Source organism: Prionailurus bengalensis, chromosome A1 (assembly GCF_016509475.1).
Source record: "Prionailurus bengalensis isolate Pbe53 chromosome A1, Fcat_Pben_1.1_paternal_pri, whole genome shotgun sequence".
Classification (NCBI taxonomy): domain Eukaryota; kingdom Metazoa; phylum Chordata; class Mammalia; order Carnivora; family Felidae; genus Prionailurus; species Prionailurus bengalensis.
In genome coordinates this window covers 175,091,249-175,113,242 of record NC_057343.1, presented here as the reverse complement: position 1 = coordinate 175,113,242, position 21,994 = coordinate 175,091,249, and the positions used below count along the sequence as shown (strand labels likewise).

At 38.8% G+C, this 21,994-nt stretch overlaps 1 protein-coding gene across 1 annotated transcript in view; it reads left to right on the top strand.

Moving 5' to 3' along the window:
- SIMC1 (SUMO interacting motifs containing 1) overlaps positions 1-21,994 on the top strand; it is an 82,945-nt gene that overhangs the window by 17,384 nt on the left and 43,567 nt on the right. Inside the window, exon 2 of the mRNA XM_043598188.1 lies at positions 17,943-19,433. Coding sequence (XP_043454123.1) covers positions 17,943-19,433 — 1,491 coding nt within the window. The remainder of the gene's footprint in view (positions 1-17,942; positions 19,434-21,994) is intronic.

Here is a 21,994-nt window from a genome sequence, read left to right as displayed (position 1 = left end):
ACCAGGAAAATTGGTCTATAGTTCTCCTTTTTAGTGGGGTCTTTGTCTGGTTTTGGAATCAAGGTTATGCTGGCTTCATAGAGAGAGTTTGGAAGTTTTCCTTCCATTTCTATTTTTTGGAACAGCTTCAAGAGAATAGGTGTTAACTCTTCCTTAAATGTTTGGTAGAATTCCCCTGGAAAGCCATCTGGCCCTGGACTCTTGTTTTTTGGTAGACTTTTGGTTACTAATTCTATTTCCTTACTGGTTATGGGTCTGTTCCAATTTTCTATTTCTTCCTGTTTCAGTTTTGGTAGTGTATATGTTTCTAGGAATTTGTCCATTTCTTCCAGATTGCCCATTTTATTGGTGTATAATTGCTCATAATATTCTCTTATTATTGTTTTTATTTCTGCTGTATTGGTTGTGGTCTCTCCTCTTTCATTCTTGATTTTGTTTGAGTCCTTTCCTTTTTCTTTTTGATCAAACTGGCTAGTGGTTTATTAATTTTGTTAATTCTTTTAAAGAACCAGTTTCTGGTTTCATTGTTCTGTTCTACTGGGTTTTTTTGTTTGTTTGTTTTTTGCTTTTAGTAGCATTGTTTTCTGCTCTAATCTTTATTATTTCCTGTCTTCTGCTGGTTTTGGGTTTTATTTGCTGTTCTTTCTCCAGCTCTTTAAGGTGTAAGGTTAGGTTGTGTATCTGAGACCTTTCTTCCTTCTTTAGGAAGGCCTGGATTGCTATAATCTTCCCTCTTACAACCATCTTTGCTGCATCCCAGAGGTTTTGGTCTTGGTGTTATCATTTTTGTTGGCTTCCATGTACGTTATAATTTCCTTTTTAACTTCTTGGTCAGTCCATTCATTCTTTCCCAGGAGGATGTTCTTTAGTCTCCAAGTGTTTGCTGTCTTTCCAAATTTTTTCTTGTGGTTGATTTCAAGTTTCATAGTGTTGTGGTCTGAAAATATGCATGGTATGATCTCAATCTTTTTGTACTTGTTGAAGGCTGATTTGTGTCCCAGTACATGGTCTATTCTGGAGAACGTTCCATGTGCACTGGAGAAGAATGTATATTCCACTGCTTTAGGATGAAATGTTCTGAATATTTCTGTTAAGTCCATCTGGTCCGGTGTCATTTAAAGGCATTGTTTCCTTGTTGATTTTCTGTTTAGATGATCTGTCCATTGTTGTAATTGGGGTGTCGAAGTCCCCTACTATTATGGTATTATTATCAATGAGATTCTTTATGTTTGTAATTAACTGATTTACGAATTTGGGTGCTGTCACATATGGAGCATAAATGTTTACAATTGTTAGGTCTTCTTGGTGTACAGACCCCTTAATTATGATATAATGCCCTTCTTCATCTCTTGTTACAGTCTTTAGTTTGAAGTCTAGATTGTCTGATATAAGTATGGCTACTCTGGCTTTATTTTGTCAACCATGAGCATGATAGATGGTTCTCCATCCTCTTATTTTCAATCTGAAGGTATCTTTAGGTCTGAAGTGGGTCTCTTGTAAACAGCATATTGACGGATCTTGTTTTCTTGTCCATTCTGTTACCCACTGTCTTTTGATTGGAACATTTAGTCCATTGACGTTTAGAGTGATACTGAAAGATACATTTATTGCCATTATGTTTCTTATAGAGTTGGAGTTTCTGGTGGTGTTCTCTGGTCCTTTCTAGTTTTTGTTGCTTTTGGTATTTTTTTCCCCATCTTTTCTCAGAGAGTCCCCCTTAAAATTTCTTGCAGGGCTGTTTTAGTGGTCATGAACTCCTTTAATTTTTGTTTGGGAAACTTTTAATCTCCTTCTACTTTGAGTGACAGCCTTGCTGGATAAAGAATTCTTGGCTACATATTTTTCCAATTCAGCACATTGAATATATCTTGCTACTCCTTTCTGGTCTGCCAAGTTTCTGTGGATACATCTATTGCAAACCTGATCTGTCTTCCCTTGTAGGTTAAGGATTTTTTTTTCCCCTTGCTGCTTTCATGATTCTTTTCTTGCCTGAGTGTTTTGTGAATTTGACCATGACATGCCTTGCTGTTGGTCGGTTTTTGTTGAATCTTATGGGAGTTCCTGGATTTTGATGTCTGTGTCTTTCCCCAGGTTAGGAAAGTTTTCTGCTATGATTTGCTCACATAACTCTTACCCCTTTTTCTATCTCTTCATCTTCTGGGACCCCTATGATTCTGATGTTGTTCTTTTTTAATGAGTCACTGGTTGCTCTAGTTCTTAAATCGTGTTCTTTTCCCTTAGTCTCCCTCTTTTTTTCTGCTTCATTATTCTCCATAAGTTTGTCCTCTACATTGCTAATTTGCTGTTTTGCCTCACCCATCCTTGCCACCGTGGCATCCATTTGAGATTGCAGCTCAGTTATAGCATTTTTTATTTCATCCTGACTAGTTTTTACTTCTTTTATCTCTGCAGAAAGGGATCTAATCTATTTTTGACCCCAGCTAGTATTCTTATTATCATGATTCTAAATTCTGGTTCTTGTATCTGTGTCGATTAAGTCCCTGGCTTTCGTTTCTTCCTGCTCTTTCTCTTTGGGTGAATTCCATTGTTTTGTCATTTTGAAGGGAGAAAAGGAATTGATAAGGTAATAAATTAAAATTAAAAAATTAAAAATAACACACACACAAAAATCAAATAAATGATGCTAGATTCTAGGTGTGTTTTGGTCTGGTTATTGAAAGGAGATTGATAGATTAGAGAAAAAAAAGTGGGAAAAAGGAAAATGTTTGAAAATTTGTGAAACTGAATACAATGAAATAGAATAAAATGAAATGATGGAAGTAAAATAGAATTTGAAAACTTATCAAAAAAGTAAGATATATAGTAGAAAAAATAAAAATATTTTTAATAAGAATTGAAAATAAAAATAGATTTTTTTCTGTATTCAAGAAAAAGAAGAAACGAAAAAGAAGAAGAAAAAAGAAAATTGAATAGATAGACCAGCAAACAGACTGAAATACGATTGAAATTACATCAGTTTCCTCTAGAAGTCAAACTGTGAAGCCCTTTATAGTCATAAACTAGGCAGGTGGAGAGATTTGTGGTGTACATGAAGAGTGAGTTTGGCACAGTTGGCCAGGGCTTAGTGTAATGGTCCCATTCTCTACTAAATGGCACTGTGTAGCTTATTGGGGTGGATTGTTGTGGCACTTCTGGGTGGGTATGCACATGCACGGAGGGGTGAAAATGGCATCACCCAGCTATCCAGTCTCTAGTATTGGAACTCTGCTCTCCCCGACCAGCAATCATGCACCCATCCTTTCTCTCCAGTTTCCATCCACTCCCCGCTTTTACACTGTCTGTGACCATGCTGTCAGGTTGCCAGGAGGCACCTCCCTCCTGAGTTTTCTCTCAGAAGCAGCTGTGTTTCCCCACCCCTCACTTCTGAGGGACTGCGGCTTTGACCCTTTCTGACTGTCTGCAGCAGTGTCTCACCGAGCAATGCCTGGATGCCGGCCACATCCAGGAATGTTCGTGGGACCATGCTGCTGCCGATGCCCAGAGACTGTGGCTGGATGCCAGCCCACCCCAGAAAAAGTTCATGCAGTCATGTAACAACAGTGTTTCAGGGGTTTTGGAAAATCACAACACACATCTGGCACCAGGCTTCACCCTTAATAACCTTGTTCCAGCACCAGCAGATGTGGTTGTTCTCTAGGGTCTGCTGGAACCAGGTGGCTGCACAGCCTCTACCAAATATCTTTCCAGCAGTGGAACCACTTCTCCCTGTGTGGCCTGAGAACTTCCCAGACCCCACTCTGTTTCTAGGGATTTACCCTTCCCACCAGAGCACCACCAGGTATTGAGCTGCAGAGTTTCAGACTCTGTGCTCCCCCTGTTTATAGAGTCTTAATGGAATTTAAACCCTCTCCTTTCTCCTTTCTCCCTTTTTAGTTCAGTCCCTGTGGCTGTTTCCACTTTTCCACTTTCCCTCCAGCTGCTTTGGTGGGGGGGGTGCTTTTCCTGAACTCTCCCCCTGTCCCCACCCTCTCTCTGTAAGTAAAAACACCTCCCTGCCCTCTACGGCCTTTCTCTCACCTAGTTCACCTCTCCACACCGCATACCTACGGAGTTCTGTGGTTCAAGTTGTGCAGATTGTTGTGTTAATCCTCAAGTCAGTTTTCTAGGTATGCAGGATGGTTTAGTATTGATCTGGCTGTATTTCATGAACGCAAGACACAAAAAAACTTCCATGCTGTTCGGCCATGTTGGCTACTCCCCTACACTGCAAAATATTAAAGGGGATTCTTTTAGTAGAAAGGAGTGACACTATAAAGATAATAAAAAAGCAGTAAATATGAACACTTCTGTAAAAACTCAATCAAGGAACTCACAAAATAAAAGGATATAAAATAGGAGACCATATACCTAAAATGTGGGGGAAGGAGAGGAGTAAAGGATAGGCTCAAACTTAAGCAGCCATCGAATTAATATAGACTGCTATATGCAGAAGAGGTTATGTAGAAACCTACTGGTAACCATATATCAAAAGCTAATGAATACACAAAGAATAAACAGAAAGAAATCCAAGTATATCACTAAAGAAAATAAGCCATGAAAGAAAGACAAGAAAGGATCAGAGAAAATCTTTAGAAACAACCACAAAACAAATACTAAAATGCCAGTAATTACATATCTATCAATAATTACTTTGAATGGAAATGGGCTAAATGCTCCAATCAAAAGACATAAGGTAACAGGGGGGAAAAAAAGACATGGGGTGACAGATTGGATAAAAAAAAAATAAGACCCACCTATATACTGCCTACAAGAGGCTCCTTTTAGACCTAAAGACACCTGCACATTGAAAGTTAGGTGATGGAAAAACACCTATCATGCAAATGGATGTCAAAAGAAAACTGGGTTAGTAATACTTAGATCTGACAATATAGACTGTAAAACAAAGACTGTAACAAGGGACCAAAAAGGACACTATATAATAATAGGACAATCCAACAAGAAGATATAACAGTTGTAAATATCTGTGCACCCAACATAGGACCACCCAAACACATACGACAGTTAATAACAAACATAAAGGAACTAGTCAATAATATTACAATAATAGTAGCGGACTTTAACACAACACTTACATCAATGGCAGATCATCTAAACAGAAAATCAACAGGGAAACAATGGCTTTGAATGACACACTGGAACAGATGGATTTAACAGATATATTCAGAGCATCCCATCCTAAAACAGCAGAATACACATTCTTTTCAAGTGCACATGGAACATGCTCCAGAATAGATCATATATTAGCCCACAAAACAAGCCTCAAATTCAAGATCGAAGTCATACCATGCATCTTTTCTTACCACAACACTATGAATCTAGAAGTCAACCACAAGAAAAATCGGGAAAGACCACAAATACATGAAGATTAAATAACCTGCTACTAAACAATGAATGGGTCAACCAGGAAATAAAGGAAGAAATAAACAAGTACATGGAAACAAATAAAAGTGAAAACACAATGGTCCAATACCTTTGGGATGCAGCAGAAGTGGCTCTAAGAAGGAAATTTATAGCAATACAGACCTACATCAAGAAGCAAGAAAAATCTGAAATAAACAACCCAACCTTAACACCTACAGGAGCTAGAAAAAGAAGAACAAACAAAAGCCAAACCAACAGAAGGAAGGAAATAATAAAGATTAGAGCAGAAATAAGTGGTATAGAAACCAAAACCAAACAAACAAACAGAACAGATCAGTGAAACAGCTGGTTCTTTGGAAAAAATGAAGAAAATTGATAAACCTCTAGCCAGACTTATAAAGAGAAATGACTCAAATTAGAATCACAAAAATGAGAGAGGAGAGATAACAACCAACACCACAGAATACAATCACAAGAGAACATTATGAAAAACTAGATGCCAACAAATTAGACAACCTAGAAGAAATAAATTCCTAGAAACATATAACCTACCAAAATTGAAGCAGGAAGAAATAGAAATTTTGAACAGACTTGTTTAACCAGCAAAGAAGTTGAATCAGTAATCAAAAATCTCCCAACAAACAAAAGTCCAGGACCAGATGGCTTTGCAGGCTAATTCTACCAAACATTTAAAGAAGAGTGAATACCTGCTCTTCTCAAACTATTCCAAAATATAGAAAAGAGGAAAACCCAAATTCATTCTATGAGGCCAGCATTACCCTGATACCAAAACCGGATAAAGACACCACTAAAAGAGCTACAGTTGAATATCCCTGATGAACGTAGATGCAAAAATCCTCAACAAAATACTAGGAAACTGGATTCAACAATACATTAAAAATACCATTCACCACCATCAAATGGGTTTAATTCCTGGGTTGCAAGGGTGGTTCAATATTTGCAAATCAATCAACATGATACATCACATCAGTAAGAGAAGGATAAGAACCATATTATCATTTCAGTAGACAGAGAAAAAGCATTTGACAATGTACAACATCCATTCCTGACAAAAACCCTCAACAAGTAAGTTTAAAGGGAACATGCCTCAACATAATGCCATATATGAAAACCCACAGCTAACATCATCTTGACTGGGGAAAAACTTAGAGCTTTTCCCCTAAGGTAAGGAATAGAATAAGGATGTCCACTCTCCCCACTTATGTTCTTCATAGTACTGGAAGTCCTAGCCTCAGCAATCAGAGAGAGAGGAAAAGAGAAGAGAAAAAATGAAAGAAAAGAAAGGGGGAGAGAGAGAGAGAGAGGAGAGGACAGAAGAGAGAAAAATAAAAGAAAGGAAAGAAAGAAAATAAATGCATCCAAATCAGTAAAATCTTTACTATTTGCAGATGACACAATACTATATATAGAAAACCCATAAGACTCTACCCAAAAACTATTAGAACTGATAAATTCAGTAAAGTCACAGGACACAAAATTAATGTACAGAAATATGTTGCAATTCTATAGACCAAAAATGAAGAAAGAGAAATTAAGAAAACCCCCATTTATGGGGTGCCTGGCTGGCTCGGTCGGGAAAGCGTGTGACTCTTGATCTTGGGGTCATGGATTCAAGTCCCATTTTGGGTATACAGCATACTTTAAAAAATATATATCCCGTTTACAATTGCACCAAGAATAATAAGATATCTAGGAATAAACGTAACCAAAGAGGTGAAAGACCTGTACTCTAAAAACTATTAAACACTGGTGACAAAATTGAAGATAGCACAAAGAAATGGAAAGACATTCCATGCTCAGAGATTGGAAGAACAAATATTGTTAAAATATCTGTACTACCCAAAGCAATCTACACATTCAATGCAATCCGTATCAAAATACCAACAGCATTTTTTGACAGGACTGGGACAAACAATTCTAAAATTTGTATGGAACCACAAAAGACCCTGAATAGCCAAAGCAATCTTGAGAAAGAAAAGCAAAGCTGGGGCATCACAATTTCAGACTTCAAGTTATATTACAAAGCTGAAGTGTTCAGGTCTCACGTTTATGTCCTTAATCCATCTTGTGTTTATTTTTGTGTATAGTGTAAGAAAGTGGTCCAGTTTCTTTTGCATGTTGCTGTCCAGTTTTCCCAGCACGATTTGCTGAAGAGACTTTTTCCCATTGCATATTCTTTGCTGCTTTGTCAAATATTAGTTGACCATATAGGTGTGTGTTTATTTCTGGGTTTTCTGTTATGTTCTGTTGATCTATGTCTCTGTTGTGCCAGTGCCATATTGTTTTGGTGAAATATCAACTAAATAAATGGAGGAATATTGCATGTTTGTGGTTAGAAAGACTCAATATTGTCAAGATGTCAGTTCTTATAAATTTGGTCAATAGATTCAACACAATCCCAGTCAAAATCCTAGCAAGTTATTTTGTAGATATTAATAAGGTGATTGAAGTTTATAGGGAGAGGCAAAAGACTGCAAATAGCCAATCCAATATTGAAGGAGAAGAACAGAGGACTGCCACTACCTGACTTCAAGACTTACTACAAATTACAGTAGCCAAGACAGTGTAAAAAGAATAGACAAATAGGTCAGTGGAACAAAATTGAAAGCCCAGAAATGTACCCATATTAATATAGTAAGCTGATTTTTGACAAAGAAGCAAAAGTAATTCAATGGACCAAAGATAGTCTTTTCAACAAATGGTGCTGGAACAACCGGACATTCAGATGCAAAGAAATGAATCTAGACACACATCTTACACCCTTAGCAAAAATTAACTCAAAATAGATCATAGACCTAAAAGTAAAATGTGAGACTATAAAACTCCTAAAAGATAAAGTAGAAAAAACCTACATGACTTTGGGCAATGACTTTTTAGATACAACACCGAAGACACAATCCATGAAAGAAATAATTGCTAAGCTGAATTTCATCAAAATTAAAAACTGGCTCTGCGAAAGACCACATCAAGAGAATGAGAAGACAGGCCACAGACTGGGAGAAGACGTATGCAAAAGACACATATGAGAAAAGACTGTTATCAAAAATATACAAAGAACTCTTAAAACTCAATAAGAAAATGAACAATCCAATTTAAAAATGGCAAAATATCTGGGGCACCTGGGTGGCTCAGTGGGTTAAGAAGCATCTGACTCTTGATTTCAGCTCGGGTCATGATCTCACAGTTTGTGAATTCTGACAGCATGGAGCCTGCTTGGGAGTCTGTCTCCTTCTTTCTCTGCCCCTCCCTTGCTTGCTCTCTATCTCCCTCTTTCAAAATAAATAAAAATAAACTTCAAATAAAATGGCAAAACACCTAAACAGACACCTCACCCAAGAAAGTATACAGATGGCAAGTAAGCATATGAAAAGATGTTCAACAACATATGTCATTAGGAAATTGCAAATTAAAACAAGGATGAGATATTACTACATTTGGATTTTAGAATAGCCAAAATCCAAAATACTGATTACACCAAATACTGGTGAAGATATATAGTAAAGGGAACTCTCATTAACTACTGCTGGGAATGCAAAATGGTACAGTCACTTTGGAAAACATTTCAGTTTCTTACAAAACTAAACATATTCTTACCATAAGATCCAGCAATCGTGGTCCTTAGTATTTACCCAGATGAACTGAAAATTTATGTCCACACAAAAACCTGCACACAGATATTTATAGCAGCTTTATTTATAATTACCAAAACTGGGAAGCAACTAAGATGTTCATCAGTAAGTGAATGGATAAGTAAACTGTGGTACATCCAGACACTGGAATATTATTCGTTGCTAAAAAGAAATGAGCTATCAAGTCTTGAAAAGACATGGAGGAAACTTCAATGCATATTACTAAGGGAAAGAAGCCAATCTGAAAAGGTTACCTACTCTGTGATTCCAACAATATGACATTCTAGAGAAGTCAAAACTATGGAGATAGTGAAAAGTTAGATCAGTGGTTGCTGGAGGTTAGTGGGAAGGGAGAGAAATAGGAGGAACTAATATTAAGGGTTTTCCAGGCATGTCATTATACATTTGTCAAACCCCATAGAATGTACAACACCAAGAGTGAACCCTAATGTAAACCATGGACTTTGGGTAATGATAATGGGTCAATGTTGATTCATCAGTTGTAACCAATGTGCCGTGGTGGTATTGGATGCCGATAGTGAGGGAGATTGTATGTGGGGAGAGGAGTACATGGGAATGCTCTGAAGTTTTTCAATTTTGCTGTGAACCTAAAGCTGCTTTAAAAACTAAAGTTTTATTAATTTACATAAAAGTTACATGTACTGAGGTGCCTGGGTAGCTCAGTTGGTTGAGCATCTGACTTCAGCTCAGGCCATGATCTTGCAGTTCCTGAGTTCGAGCCACACAATGGGCTTGCTGCTGTCAGTGCAGAGTCCACTAAGCTCTGCACTGTCCCCCATTCTCTCTGCTCCTCCCACGCTTGCACTCTCTCAAAAAATAAACATTTTTTTAAAAGTTATACGTACCAATCCAAGAAATTCAAATACTCTAAGGTAGTGTTAGTCCTGGCTCATTATTTGCCAGTTTTTCTGGCTTTTGTCACGTTTTTAATTTCAGCCTTACTGAGGTGTAATTCAATTGAAGTGTAAATAACATTATAAGATATTTAAAGTATACATTGCGGTGATTTGATATACATATATATTGTGAAAGGCTTCCCTCCATTTGTTAATTAGCAACACTTATTTTCTTAATCAAAATTTCACACATTATAATTAAACTTTAATGTCATTCTGTCACATTTTCTAAAAATCCTTGGGGCGCCTGGGTGGCGCAGTCGGTTAAGCGTCCGACTTCAGCCAGGTCACGATCTCGCGGTCCGTGAGTTCGAGCCCCGCCGTCAGGCTCTGGGCTGATGGCTCGGAGCCTGGAGCCTGTTTCCGATTCTGTGTCTCCCTCTCTCTCTGCCCCTCCCCCGTTCATGCTCTGTCTCTCTCTGTCCCAAAAATAAATAAACGTTGAAAAAAAAAATTTTTAAAATAAATAAATAAAAATCCTCAGCATTTTAAATGAACAGATTAACATAGAAAGATTTGCTATCCTACAGTGCTGCATCTTTCTGCACGATAGTGGTAGAATAGTGTTTTCATGAATTTAGACATTTAGGATCCTTACTTAAATGGGCTTTTTTAAAGTTTTCTTCATGTGGGTCTTGAAATTTCCTAAGAAGTTTACTCCACAGACTTTTTAACTTTCTTTTTTTTTAAATATGTGTATAGGTGTGCATGAATGACTCATTCGGTAAGTGTCTGACTCTTGGTTTCAGCTCAGATCATGATCCCACAGTTTGTGAATTTAGGCCCCACGTCAGACTCTGCCCTGACAGTGCAGAGCCTGTTTGGGATTCACTCTCTCTGCCTCTCTCTCTGTCTCTCTCCTTCCCTCCCTCCTTCCCCCCACTCTTTCTCTCAAAATAGATAAGTAAACTTAAAAAAAAATATGTGTGTATAGATATACATTGCACGCACACACACACGGCGGCAGGGGAGGGAATGTATAAAGCAAACATATAGTAGAACAAATTAAGTTAAAGCCCATGCCGCCATATTGCCTGTATTATAAAAGTTGTAGATATGTTTCTTTGTTCAATGTACATTCTACCTCCATGCCTTGCCACCCTCCTCCTCTCAACTACTTCCTAATTTTCATGATGCTCACTTGCTTTTCGCTATAGTTTTACTATATGTGTGTACCTAAATAATATAGTTTGCTTCTGCCTATTTTTGGACTTTATATGAACGGAATCTAAATGAAAACGCTATTTCTCTGTTCACATCATTTCTGATACCAAACGTGTGGGGAGTTTTTCCTTATAATAACTAATTCTCCAACTCTGGACATCACTGAGCGTCCCTACAGTTTCACTCAATTCTGATACTACCTGGAATTAGTGCAGAACCCACAGGTTAAGGGCTCAGTCCCACATGACTGCCCCCCATACAGATGCCAGTCACAAGTAGTTGGGCCCTAGTTACCCACCATTCTGTCCAACTTGGCTATAAATTGGGGGTTCCCATGACCCCCTTCCTAAGTTTTGATAATAACAGCTCACAGAACTCAGGGAAACACTTTACTTAACTATTACCAGTTTATTATAAAGGATGCAAGTGAACATCCAGATGAAGAGCTACATACAGCAAGGTCCAGAAGGGTCCCGAGTGCAGGAGCTTCTGACCCCCTGGAGTTTGAGGTACGCCTCCCTACTGGTATGTGGATGTATTCACCAACCTGGAAGCTCTCCAAACTGTTGCTTAGGATTTTTATGGAGGCTCCAGGACATGAGTCTTGTTGATTAAAATCGTTAGCCATTGGTGATTAACTCAATCTCCAGCTCCTCTCCCCTCCCCAGAGACTAAAGAAGTAGGGCTGAAAATTCTAACCCTCTAAACGCCTGGTTGGTTCCTCTGACAACTAACCCCAATCCTGAAGCTGTGTAGGGGTTTTCAGTCATTAGCAAACTCAGGTATGGTTGAAAGGGACTTATGAATAACAAAAGACAGTCCTCTTACCCTATCACTCAGCAAATTACAGGGGTTTATTGGAGTTCTGCCGGGAACCAGGGATAAGGGCCAAGACAGTAGTCCCCTCCTTTCTTCAGTTTCACTTTCTGAGGTTTCAGTGACCCAGGGTCAGGTGCAGTTTCTAAGACAATGACCCCCTTCTGACATATCATTAGAAGGTCCATAGTAGCCTAACACTTCATCACAACGCCTACATCCACCATTCACCTCACTCATCTCATCACACAGGCATTTTATCATCTCACATCGTCACAAAAAGGATGAGTATAGTACAAGAAGTTATTTTGAGACAGAAACCACAATCACATAACTTTTATTACAGTATATTGTTGCAATTGTTTCCTCTTATGAGTTATGGTCATTAATCTTTTACTTTGCCTAATTTAAAAATTAAATTTTATGATAGGAATGTATGCATAGGAGAAAACATGTAGGGTTCAGTATCATCTGCGAGTTTACACCTTCAGTGAGGGTCTTGGAAAGTATCCCCTGTGGACAAGGGGGGGACTACTGTATATCACAATGTCACAGAATCATATTGTATGTTATTCTCTTTTGTTTTTCTTTTAGCTTCAATATTATGTTTATAAAATTAATCACTGTTGGGGTGCCTGGCTGTCTCGGTCAGTAGAGTGTGCAACTCTTGATCTCCGTGTTGTTAAGTTCAAGCCCCAAGTTGGGTGTAGAGATTACTTAAAAAAAATAAAATCTTCTAAAGCAGTTAATGTTATTGCATGTGCCTTTAATTAGTCATTTTCTTCTCTACGTAGTATTCCCAAGTCAGTCACTGCCAAGTTCCTTCTAGTTTGTGGCTTGTCTTACAACTTTAAGGTACTTTTGATAAACAGTAAGTCCTAATTTTGATGTAGTCAAATATTCTTTTATGGTTTACCCTTTGTATCTTAAGAAATCCTTCCTTACACAAATATTATAAAGATGTTCTCTTGTTTTTTTTCCTTAAAAAATTTTAACTGGGTTTTTCATTTCTTTAATAAATCTGAAATTGATTTATGATTTTGGCATGAAGTTAAGATCTGATTTCATTTTTCTCCCTGAATGGGTAGTGGTACCATTTAAAGTTCCATCCTTTTCTTCATAATCTTTTTTTTTAAACACTTTTTATTTTAATTTTTTTTTAACGTTTATTTATTTTGAGACAGAGAGAGACAGAGCATGAACGGGGGAGGGTCAGAGAGAGAGGGAGACACAGAATCCGAAGCAGGCTCCAGGCTCTGAGCCATCAGCCCAGAGCCCGACGCAGGGCTCGAACTCACAGACCGTGAGATCGTGACCTGAGTTGAAGTCGGACGCTTAACCGACTGAGCCACCCAGGCACCCCATTCTTCATAATCTTTAATACCACCTCTGACATAAATCAAATTTTTCTAAATGTATGGGTCTGTTTGTAAACTTGCTCTTCTGTCCATTTATCTGTTTGACTAGTGCCAATAGCACACTGTCTTCTTCAGAATTGTCTTGGCTATTCTTGGTCTTTTGTTTTTCCTTTCAAATTTTATTTTATTTTATTATTTTTAAATTTTTTAATGTTTATTCATTTTTGAAAGACAGAGAGCACAAGCAGGGGTGGGGCAGAGAGAGAGGGAGACACAGAATCTGAAGCAGGCTCTAGGCTCTGAGCTGTCAGCACAGAGCCCTATGCAGGGCTCAAACTCACGAACTGTGAGATCATGACCTGAGCCAAAGTCGGATGCTCAACCAACTGAGCCACCCAGGCACCCCTTTCCTTTCAAATTTTAGAGTTAACTTCTAAGTTCCTCAGTAAAACCTGCTTAGACATTGAGATGGTACTGAATTTGTATGTCAGTTTGGGGAGAATGGCATATTTATTACATTGCGTCTTCTAATTCATGGGCAATGGTATATACTTTCATTTATTTAGGCTCATGTTCATGTTCTTCAGTATGCTTCCATAATATTTTTTTGCACAGGTCTTGCACATCTCTAGTTAAATTTGTTCCCAGGTACTGTGTTTGTCAGGATAAGCTATGTTATACTGTGGCTTAAAACAAGGTTTATTTCCATTCACACTACTACATGCCCATTGCAGGTGGGGTAGAGGAGGAGGGATGTCTGCATATCATAGTCCTGTGGAGACACAGGCTGACAGAGTTGCCATTATCTTGAACATGGCCATGAGACAGACACATCAGAAGGAAAAGAAACCTTTGGAGCGTCTGCATCCAAAAAGGCCCAGCCCAGGAGTAATACATGTTACTTCCCCTCATAATTTATTGGGCAGAATTAATCACATGACTCCACCTAGTCATGGGATTCAGGAACTACAGTCTACCATGTATCATGGAAATGTTCGGCAACCCACAAAAATAACTACCACATAATAAGTAAACAAACTTTTTTTTTTTAAAGGGGGGGGGGGTCATCTGGGTGGCTCAGTCAGTTAAGTGCCAGACTCTTGATTTCAGCTTAGGTTCTGATTTCATGGTTGTGGAATCAAGCCCTGCATTGGGCTCTGTACTGAGTATGGAGCCTGCTTGGGATTTTCTCTCTCCCTCTCTTCCCCTCTCCTGCTTGCATGCACGCTCTCTCCCAAAATAAGTAAACAAATGTTTTAAAAAATAACTACCACCTGTAGTGTGTGTGTGCATATGTGCACATGCATGTGTATACAAATATATACAAACACATTCATATACATGTATATGTTTTTTGTGTTGATATTGTATGGATTGCCTAGAATTTTGCCCTAGATGGCATAATTCATATAGAATATAATATGAGTGATTTCCCCTGAAGTTGTGAGATGTGGGAGTTATACAACATGAGGCTACTGTTGTTGAAGTATTAAAAAATGTAATTTTTATATCCAACAACCATGATAAATGCTCTTATTCTGATATTTATCTATAGATTCTTTTGAGTTTTTCATGTAAATAATCATATTATTCATGAAGGACAGTTTTATTTTCTAATTTTTACAATTTTTATATCATATTTTCCTGCATTTCATATACAACATTGGTACACTGCTGAATAGAATTAGCAACAGTAAGCATCTTTGATGTGCTTCTGATTTTACAGGGAATGTTTTCAGTGTTTCAGTGTAACATTTACTATATGTGCTTTGGAAATAACTTTTAATAGATAAGTATGTTTTCTTCTATTTCTACTTTGAGGGGTTTTTTTTCCCCTCTTTTTAAGAATGGATGTTGAATGTGTTATCAAATGCTTTTTGGCCTCTTCACATGATCATATGATTTTCTCCTTTATGTGATGAGTTATATTAATTGATTTTTTTTTTTTAATGTAAGCTAGCTGTGATTCCTAGGTAAACTCATCTCGGTTGTGCTGGATTTAGTTTAATAGTGTTTTGTTTAGAATTTTTATGTCTGTGTACACAAGTGATATTGACTTATAACATTTCCTTCTTTCAGATTTTGTTATCAAGTGTATGCTAAGTCATAATAGGAGTCAGAGGTAGCCCTTCATTTTTTGATACTCTCACATAACTTGTATGAAAGTAGAATAATTTTTTCCTTGAATTTTTAGCAAAACTAAACAGGTGATTTCTAAAATCACCTTGACCTGGAGTTTTTTGATGGAAAAAATTTCAACTACTGATTTATTTCTTTATTGGTTAAAGGACTATTTTGATTTTTTTCTTTCTTCTTGAGTCAACTTAAAAATGTCTTTTCATTAAGGAAAATCTCAAACATGAAAAATATAGCAAATTGTATAATGATCCCCCATGTACCCATCACCCAGTTTCTTGAGTCAGTTTTGCTAAGCTTTATTTTTCCAGGGATTTATCTGTTTCATCCAAGTTCCCAAGTTTTTTCGACATAAAATTATTCATAACATCTTCTAATCTTTTTTATCTTAAAAACATCTGTAATTTTGTCCTATTTTCATTCTTAATATTGGTTATTTGTGCCTTTGTTCTCAAATTTCTTCTCAGATGTTTGCCAATTTTAATAATCTTTTAGAAGAACAACCTGTAACATTGTTGCACTTCTCTGCTGTGTTCTCTGTTTCGTTCATTTCTGCTCTTGTTATTATTTCCTCTGTTCTGCTTTCTTTGGGGTATTTTTTCCTTTTTCTGCTATCAAAAGGTTTGTGCTTAGCACGTTAATTTTCTTCCATTCCACTTTTCTAATTAAGTGTGTAAGTGTGCATTTTTTTCTACATAGTGATTCTGCAAGCCACATTTTAATAACTGGTATTTTTGTTATTGTTCAGTTCTAAAATTTCTCTAATTTGTGATTCCTCCTTTGACCTATTTGCAGTTATATGGAGTTTTTCCTAGTTATTCTTTTGTGCTGCTTCCTAGCCTAATAGTATTTTGGCCTGAGTGATAATCTTTTTGACATTGACTAAGATGTACTCTGACTCCTGGTTTGTGGTCAATTTTTGTAAATATTTCGTGTAATTGTGACTATCTATTCTGAATCCTTCAGATGAAGCTTACTAAATGTGTTCAAATCTTGGGGTGTACCTGGGTGGCTCAGTCGGTTAAGTGTCCAACTCTTGATTTCAGGTCAGGTCATGATCTCGCAGTTCATGAGTTCAAGCCCTGCGTCACGCTCTGCACTGACAGTGTAAAGCCTGCTTGGGATTCTCTCTCCCTGCCCCACCCCACCCCCTCTCTTTTTCTCTCTGTCTCTCAAAATAAAAACTTTAAAAAAAGTGTTCAAATCTTTTGTATCCATAATAATTTTTTTGTTTGAGTAATCTATCAATCAAGAAAGACATGTAAAAGTTTCTTACAATGACTGGATATTCCTTTTTCTCCTTGTATCTGTTTTTGCTTTATGGAGACTGTTATTAGGCATATAGTTTTAAAATTATTATATCTTGATGAAATAAGTCTTTTATTGTACAGTAGCCTCTTTATCTCTAGTAACACTATTTTCCTTGAAATCTAGTTTGTCTGACATTAGTATAGGTACACTGGCTTTCTTTTTGGTCAGTTTTTCTTGTTATAACCTCTCCCGTGTTTTTACATTTGTATATAATTTCTCGCTTTTATTAGGTTGGTTGATCAGAGTATCTAGCTAGCCCTTCTGATCAGAAATGGAACTTTTTTTTTTAAATACTGGATTTACTAATACTTCATAGAGAATATTTGCATTCATATTCATCAATGAGATTGATGGATAATGAGGCTATTAATTTTCATCCACACTGAGACAGTTTTGAGAGTTGAAAGGGAGTACAATATTTTAACATGTGTGTGGCACAGAGATTGATTTTAGTACCATGGGCAGGTGTCATTAGGGTTTATGAAGTACCTAGTCATTTTGGCAAGGAATGGAGGTAAAGATAGGAGGTTTTCCAATAATGAACCTAGTTAGGGCTCAGACTTACACTGTTGGTTTTATAACTGTTATTGCATTACTCTACATATCTGACTATAAGGTAATTATATATTGAATGAAGTTGTACGGAGAAAAAAGGAAACAGACCTGGGTTTGAATGTGTATAATCCTTAGGTAATGACCTAACTCCTCTGAACTCCATTTTCCCCATCTGTGTAATGGAGATTATAAGGCCTATGTGACAGGGATATTGTGAAAGTTAAAGATACGTGCAAGCACTCAACATGTTCTTAGCACATAGTAGATTCTCTTATATTAGCTTACCTTCTTTAGTTTCTGTTGTAAGTAAGTAAGTTGCTTTTCCAAACAAAGGTTGCTTTTTCCCTTGTGACTTAAGGTTGCAATCTTCCCTACTACTCCCCTCTTTACCTTGGATCGGAAAAAATTTCCCACTATGCCCTCAGTTATATGCATGTGACATTTGGATAATTTAAGATGGTATAGAAATTGACAGATTGACAGTAGCAAAATTTTGACCAAAGGAAATACTAATGCTTATGGTATATAAAATGTATAAGTTTTCAGTGAAGTGAAAAGGTAAAATATGATTATCCTTAAAAGCTCAGATGCAGATCTTCTTAGATAAAGCAAGGGCTCCCTACTTGACCACTTATATTCTCATATTTTAACAGGACTTCATTGACTTAACCAGAGAAACCAGACCAAGGGCAAAGGATCGCAATGGACTCTGTGTGATTGACCTGACAAGAACTGAAGAAGAAAATAGACCTATTGCCACTCTTGACTTGACGCTAGAACCTGTTGCTCCTTCCCAGAAGGAGCCAGCCAGTCTTCAGACATGTGCCAGCCTCTCCAGCAAAGAGGTGATGGAAGGGCGGTTAGACAGAAGCTCTCGGCCTGCAGCACGGAGAATCATTAACAGCGATCCTGTGGATTTGGACCTTTTGGAAGAAACCGCATTTGAAGGTCCACAACCTCCTACATCCGTCAGTGGGGACTCTATTTATGCAGCAGAGCCAAATTGCAGCTCAACTGCATTCAAAGGTGACCTTGGCTTCTTGGCAAGCCTACAGCTATCTTCAGATGTTCACTCCCATTCCCCAACAAGCAATAATGGTAGCAGCAGCAATCAGAGGGCACACTTGCCAACCCCACAGCAAGATGTGCCTTGCCCACCACAAGCCTTGCCATGCCCACTGCGAGCCTTGCCATGCCCGCTGCGAGCCTCGCCCTGTCCACCACGAGCCTCCTCGTGCCCACCACGAGCCTTGTCATGCCCACCACAAACCATGCAGTGCCAACTACAAGCTTTGCCTCACCCGCCTCAAGAAGTTCCATGCCCTCCTCAAGAGACGCCATGCCCTCAGCAGAAGGTGCCAAGCCCGCCTAAAGACTCATCGTGGCGACCTCAGTACTCACCCAGCCCACCTCAAGACTCACTGTGCCCACCTCAAGACTCTCTGGGCCTACCTCAAGATGTACCAGGCCCACCTCAAAACATATCATATCCACAAGATGTGGCACACTTACGGGATATGCCACAGTCACTGGGAGATGTGCCACACTCATCAAGAGACACACCACAGTCGCCAGAAGACGTGCCACGGTCACCAAGACATGTGCCACAGTCACCAGTAAGCATGTCACAGTCACCATCAGACATGCCACAGTCACCAGCAGATGCGCCACAGTCACCAGAAAGCGTGCCACGTTCACCTGGAGAAGTCCCACACTTCCCAGGAGATATGTTCCGTTCAGCTGGAGACATGCCTTGCTTGCCAGGAGACATGCTACACTCACTTGGAGATTTGCCTCACTTACGACAAGACTGGCCTGACCCTCCCCAAAATGATATACAGAACCATGACATCCCTATGGATGTCTCAGCTCCATCTTCTCCAAGGTCCTCTCCCAGTCCACAGTCTCCACAGTTTGAAACTTCCTTAGTGAAAGTTCCTTGGCTCTCTGCTACAGAAACACCAGCTAGAAAAGAGAGATCACTGTCAGAGCCTGCTAACCCCGAGTCTGCCCAGGTACAAGCACGAACACCACAAGGTGGGTTATACAGCAGACCATGCCTGCATAGACTGAAGTACTTCTTACGACCTCCAGTGCATCACCTCTTCTTCCAGACACTAATACCAGATAAAGACACAAGAGAGGTGAGCTAATATGTCTTCCCCTAGGGATTAGGTGTCCTTTGTATAGGCCTAGCATAAATATGCATGAAAGAACAGGCCCAGTATAAATTTGATATTTTTATCTTTCCTCCACTTGTGGAACCATCTAGTGTAGTCAGACCTGGGTTCAAATTTCGCCCCCACAGTGAAAAACTGGCACTGTAGAAGTCACTTTACCTTTCTGAGCCTTAGCTTCTTTCCTATATGTAAAATGGAGATAAAAACATACCTCACAGGATCATTAAATGACATAACATATGTAAAAGTGTCTGTTAGAGTGTCTGGCTCATTATAGGTCTTCATCAAATGCTTCTCTTCAATTCCTATGCCTTTCCCTTCCTGATGCCCTTATTACAGCTCCCATATCACAGAAATAGTGAGACCCTTGACACTTCAGTGCTTCCAAAATTATTACTTTCTGACTTTTGGGGAGGAAATTCAGTTTTAAGATTTTAATGGGAGGGGCGCCTGGCTGGCTCAGTCAGTTAAGCAACCAAGTCTTGATTTCAGCTCAGGTTATGATCTCACAGTTCATGAATTCGAGTCTGACCCCCCTCCCATCCCATCGGGTTCTGCACTGACAGTGCGGAACCTGCTTGGGAGTCTCTGTCTCCTTCTCTCTCTGCCCCTCCCCTCTTCATGAGTGCATGCACACTTCCTCTCTCTCTCTCTCTCTCTCTCTCTCTCTCTCTCTCTCTCTCAAAAATAAATAAACATTAAAAAAAAAGATTTTAATGGAAATGCTACTTCCCATTCGTCTTTATTAAGCTGTGAGAACTAAACCAGATGCTTTTCTTAGCAGATGTAAGAAAAAGTTTGTGGCTAGGTTTTACAATATGAAGCTATTTTTTCATCATCCATAACCATATTCTCAATGTTAAGAAGACTGGCTTGAGGGGCACCTGTGTGGCTCAGTTGGTTACGCCTCTGACTCTTGATTTCAGCTCAGGTCATGATCTCATGGTTCATGAGGTCAAACCCCAAGTCAGGTTCTTCACCAACAATGTGGAGCCTGCTTGGAATTCTCTCTCTCTCTCTCTCTTTTTGCCCCTCCCTGGCTCAGGCTCACTCTCCCTCACAATAAATAAATATATAAACCTTAAAAAAAAAAAATACTGGCTTGAGGTAGTCCATGAATTCAGAAGGTGCATTCTTGGAGCAATCAGGAATCCCATGTAGCCTGTATCAGGCATTCACATCGATTTGGCGTTGAAGATTGAATTTTTTTCTCTCATTTTAATTGTTGTTGTATCTTCTAATACGTTTTATGTCTTCTCTTTCAGAATGACTCTCCCTAACTACCCTAGCTCATTCTTTTTATTCCTGTGGGTTTGCCTCAGGATGGTGATATATCAGTCCATTATCAAGAGCATTTGGAGGACTTGAGAGAGTTTGTGTTTCCTTAATCAAGGCCGTAGTGCTTTGTAAGTGCTGCACAAAGTAGCGAGGCCACCAGTAGATGCAAATGGGACACCACATCCCCTTTCTGTGTAAATACAGCTTGGATTATAAGATGGCAGTTAGGCCAAACAAAGGGGATTTTTCTTCCTCATCTTTATTTCTTACCTTAAAGAACTTCGGCCATCTAGAATCCATCTGTAAATCTTTTTGGTCTCTCCTATTATTTCTTTTGGGCTTTTAATAAGTACTTCTTCAACCAGGTCGTTTTCCCCCCAGAACTTCTTAGCCAGTCCCCACGCTGCCTGCTGCCTACCAGCCTTTGGCCTTAACTCCTCTGAGTCTTTCTTTGTTTACTCTAAAATAAGTCATAATGCTCATATCATAAAGTTGTTTGACCTAAAAGTAAATACATAAAGCACAAAGCCACCTTTCAAGGCCTAAAGAAATACCTTATAAGTCTTAGTTCCCCTTAAGTATATGGGCATCAAAAGAATTTGTAAACTTTATCTGCTGTAGATGTCCCCATTTGTAGGCAAGAAATGCATAATATAGGTTCAAATATAGGTAAGGTGCCTCACATGTGAAATAGTCACAAAAGCAATATTGTTTGTTCTTCTCTTCTCTGGCTCTTAATTTTCATTACATGACATGTACAGTATTGGTCTCTGATCAGTGAGATAAAGGGTTACCCTTAGGTGATTTGAGGCATAAGGAAAGCTAACTAGACTTCTCTGGAAAATTTTCTGGAAGGACAATTCTAGTCATCACTGTTTTACTGTCATATATAAGCTGTCAGACCTTTGGTTGATGTTTTAAATTTAATACTTGGGGTGCCTGAGTGGCTCAGTCAGTTGAGCATCCAGCTCTTGATTTTAGCCCAGGTCATGATCCCAGGGTCATGAGATCAAACCCCACATCGGATCCGCACTGGACATGGAGCCTGCTTAAGATTTTCTCACGGTGCCTGGGTGGCTCAGTTGGTTAAGGGTCCGACTTCAGCTCAGGTCATGATCTCGCGGTCTATGAGTTCGAGCCCCTCGTCGGACTCTGTGCTGACACCTCAGAGCCTGGAGCTTGTTTCAGATTCTGTGTCTCCCTTTCTCTCTGACCCTACCCCGTTCATGCTCTGTCTCTCTCTGTCT